We start from the raw sequence: 2,914 nt of genomic DNA on the forward strand, positions 1-2,914 counted from the left end.
GTATGAAAATTAAAATATGCCCTCTTGAAACCCCTGGTTGAAACCCCTTTTTTTCTTTTTAAATTTTTTTTGTAGTTGTGTATGGATAGCAGACTTTTATTTTATTTGTTCATTTTCATGCGCTGCTAAGGATTGAACCTTCCAGGCAAGCATTCTGCCACTGAGCTACAGACCAAGCCCTTAAGAATTACTTTGGGCTCGAAAGGGTTTTACCCAGATCCGCCATGAGCAAGCGGAACCAGGTGTCGTACGTGAGGCCCGCCGAACCCGCCTTCCTGTCCCGCTTTAAGGAGCGAGTCGGGTACAGGGAAGGGCCCACCATAGAGAGCAAGAGAATCCAGCCTCAGCTCCCAGATGAAGATGCTGATCACAGTGACCAAGAAGATGAACGGCCCCAAGTGGTGGTTTTAAAAAAGGGAGACTTGACAGCTGAAGAAGTCATGAAAATTAAAGCAGAAATAAAGGCTGCAAAAACAGATGAAGAACCAGCTCCAGCTGATGGAAGAATCATGTATCGAAAACCAGTCAAGCGTCCCTCAGATGAAAAATATTCAGGTTTAACAGCAAGCTCAAAAAAGAAGATAACAAGTGAAGACAAAATAAATAAGCAGGACTTAGTTAAAAAGAACTCACAAAAGCAAATAAAAAACACCAGCCTCCTTTCTTTTGACAATGAAGAGGAAAACGAATAAAGAATCACCTCACAAGGCATAATCCCAGTGACTCGGGAGGCTGAGGCAGAAGGATCACAAGTTCCAGGCCAGCCTCAGCAACTTAAGGAAACCCTATCTCAAAATGAAAAGTAAAAATGGCTGGTGGTATAGCTCAGTGGTAGAGTGCCCTGGGTTCAGTCCCCAGTATCAAAAAAACTATCACCTTTAATCGCTTATTCTTTGTTTCATTTTTTACATTTTGAACTTTATCCCACCTGGAATTAAAATAGATATACTTTTTTTCTCTCCAGTAATCAATTATTGTAGACCCATGCCTGCTTCTCATTTGAAAGGCCATCTGAATGAGAGGTTTTTCCAAATGTTGGGATAGGGAAAGAAGAGAAGCATTGTAAAGCCTGCAGCTTTCCAGGTAATTCCTCAAGCACCTGCTTAATGCTAATAATTTTTGTCATTACTAAAAGTCACCCAAAACTGGGGGCTTAAGACCCCATCTTCACCAGCCACATCTGTCTGAAATTAGGAATTTCAGAGCATCCTGTCATGAATTTGGTGCCATATCTGTCTCCTCCATTTTAAGTATCCAAAGACTACTCCAAAGCAGGGTGTGGGAGAAAGACTACTCACAGTTGACCTGTAGGTGGAAAGGGAGCCCTGATATAGGCTCTTTCTAAATTATTCAACTAGTCCTGAAGCCATTCTGCAATACTCTCTTTAATGTATACCCACTTGTTATGTAAGCCATGGTGTTTTGTTTTGTTTTTGTTTTTTTTCCTCTTTCTATTTATATTATTGTTCTATTCTTGAACCATAACTATACTGGTTTATCACCACTGTATCCTCAGAACCCAGAAGAATATCTGGCATATTAGGTACACATTAAATATATTTAGAATGAAAAAAAAAAAAGAATTACTTTGGGAGAAATTTATAGTGCTAAATGCATAGATTGCAAAAGAAGAATAGTCTTGAATGACTTCAGCTTGTATGTGAAGAACTTAGGAACAAAGAATAAAGTAAACCCAACTTAAGCAGAAGAAAGTAAATACTAAAGATCAAAGCATAAATCAGTATACTAGACAATAGTCAAAATAGTGAAAACCAATGAAACCAAAAGTTGGTTCCTTGAGATCATCAATAAAATTGATAACTTCTACTCAGAATGATTAGGGTAGAGGCAGGAGATCCAAATCACAATATCAAGAAAGGGGAAGATGATGTCACTACATATTTTGTAGATATTGGAAGGATAAAAACAAATATGAATAAATTTATATCTTATATTTTACAACTTAGATGAAATGGCAAAATTCTCCAAAGATACACATTACCAAAGTTTACTTAAGAAGAAACAGATATGCTGAATATGTATTATATTTATTAAAAAAAAAAATGAATGCACAGGGCTTGGGGTATAGCCCAGGAGTAGAGCACTTGCCTATCATGTGCAAGATCCTGGGTTCACTCCCCAGCACCAAAACAAACTAAACAAAATGAATTCACAGCTAAAATTTTTCTAACAAGGAAAAATTCAGACCTGTGTTATTCACTGGTGAATTACATCAACAACTTAAGAAAGACATAGTTTTATTGGATGCAGTGGTGCACACCTGTCTATCATCCCCAGAGACTCAGGAGGCCAAGGCAGGAGGATTGCAAGTTCGAGGCCAGCTCTAGCGAGAACCTAAGCAACTTAGTGAGACCCTGTCTCAAAATAAAAAAATAAAAATCTCTGGTAAAATAGCTCAATGGTAAAATGTCCCTGCATTCAATCCCTAGTACCAGAAGAAAGGAAGGAAAGAAGGAAGAAAGAGCATTGATTTCTATACAAACTCATCCAGAAAACTTAAGCAGAGACTATTTCCAAATTCATTCCAAGAGGGCTGCTTTATCCTTATAGTGAAATGAGATAAGGATATTATAAGAAAAAAGGAAAAAAACACAAATGAATGTTCATCACTGGCTTTGGCTGCCTCTCCTTGGGGTAGACTCTCCTCTAGAAGTCTTCAGCCTGGTTCTGTGTATCCTGATTTAAGTGGCATTGCCTAGCTGGCTTCAGGCTTAGATTCTCTCCACACAGGTCTGTTCATTGCTTTTCACCGAACTGTGAGATCTTCCAGGAATTCTTTTCTTCTCAGTGCTTAGAACATAACAGATGTTTGCTAAACATTCCTGGATTCAGTATTGAAACCTAAGTACTAGTAGAATATCATTCAACCTGGAATGATGTGATGAATTAAATA

At 38.2% G+C, this 2,914-nt stretch overlaps 1 protein-coding gene across 1 annotated transcript; it reads left to right on the forward strand.

The window, feature by feature from the left end:
* Nucleotides 1-203: 203 nt before the first annotated feature.
* On the forward strand, nucleotides 204-1,568 carry LOC124097157 (uncharacterized protein KIAA1143 homolog). The gene has a single exon (XM_046451389.2). The coding sequence runs from the start codon at nucleotides 225-227 to the stop codon at nucleotides 690-692; it is 468 nt and encodes a 155-aa protein (XP_046307345.1). The 5' UTR covers nucleotides 204-224; the 3' UTR covers nucleotides 693-1,568.
* Nucleotides 1,569-2,914: the final 1,346 nt, after the last annotated feature.

Source organism: Marmota monax, unplaced genomic scaffold, assembly GCF_021218885.2.
Source record: "Marmota monax isolate L192 unplaced genomic scaffold, Marmota_monax_Labrador192_F-V1.1 WCK01_AAM20220418_F8-fsc00342, whole genome shotgun sequence".
Lineage (NCBI taxonomy): Eukaryota > Metazoa > Chordata > Mammalia > Rodentia > Sciuridae > Marmota > Marmota monax.

Coding starts and splice junctions, on each gene's coding strand:
- LOC124097157 (XM_046451389.2), top strand. CDS start 225: ATGAGCAAGCGGAACCAGGTGTCGTACGTGAGGCCCGCCGAACCCGCC.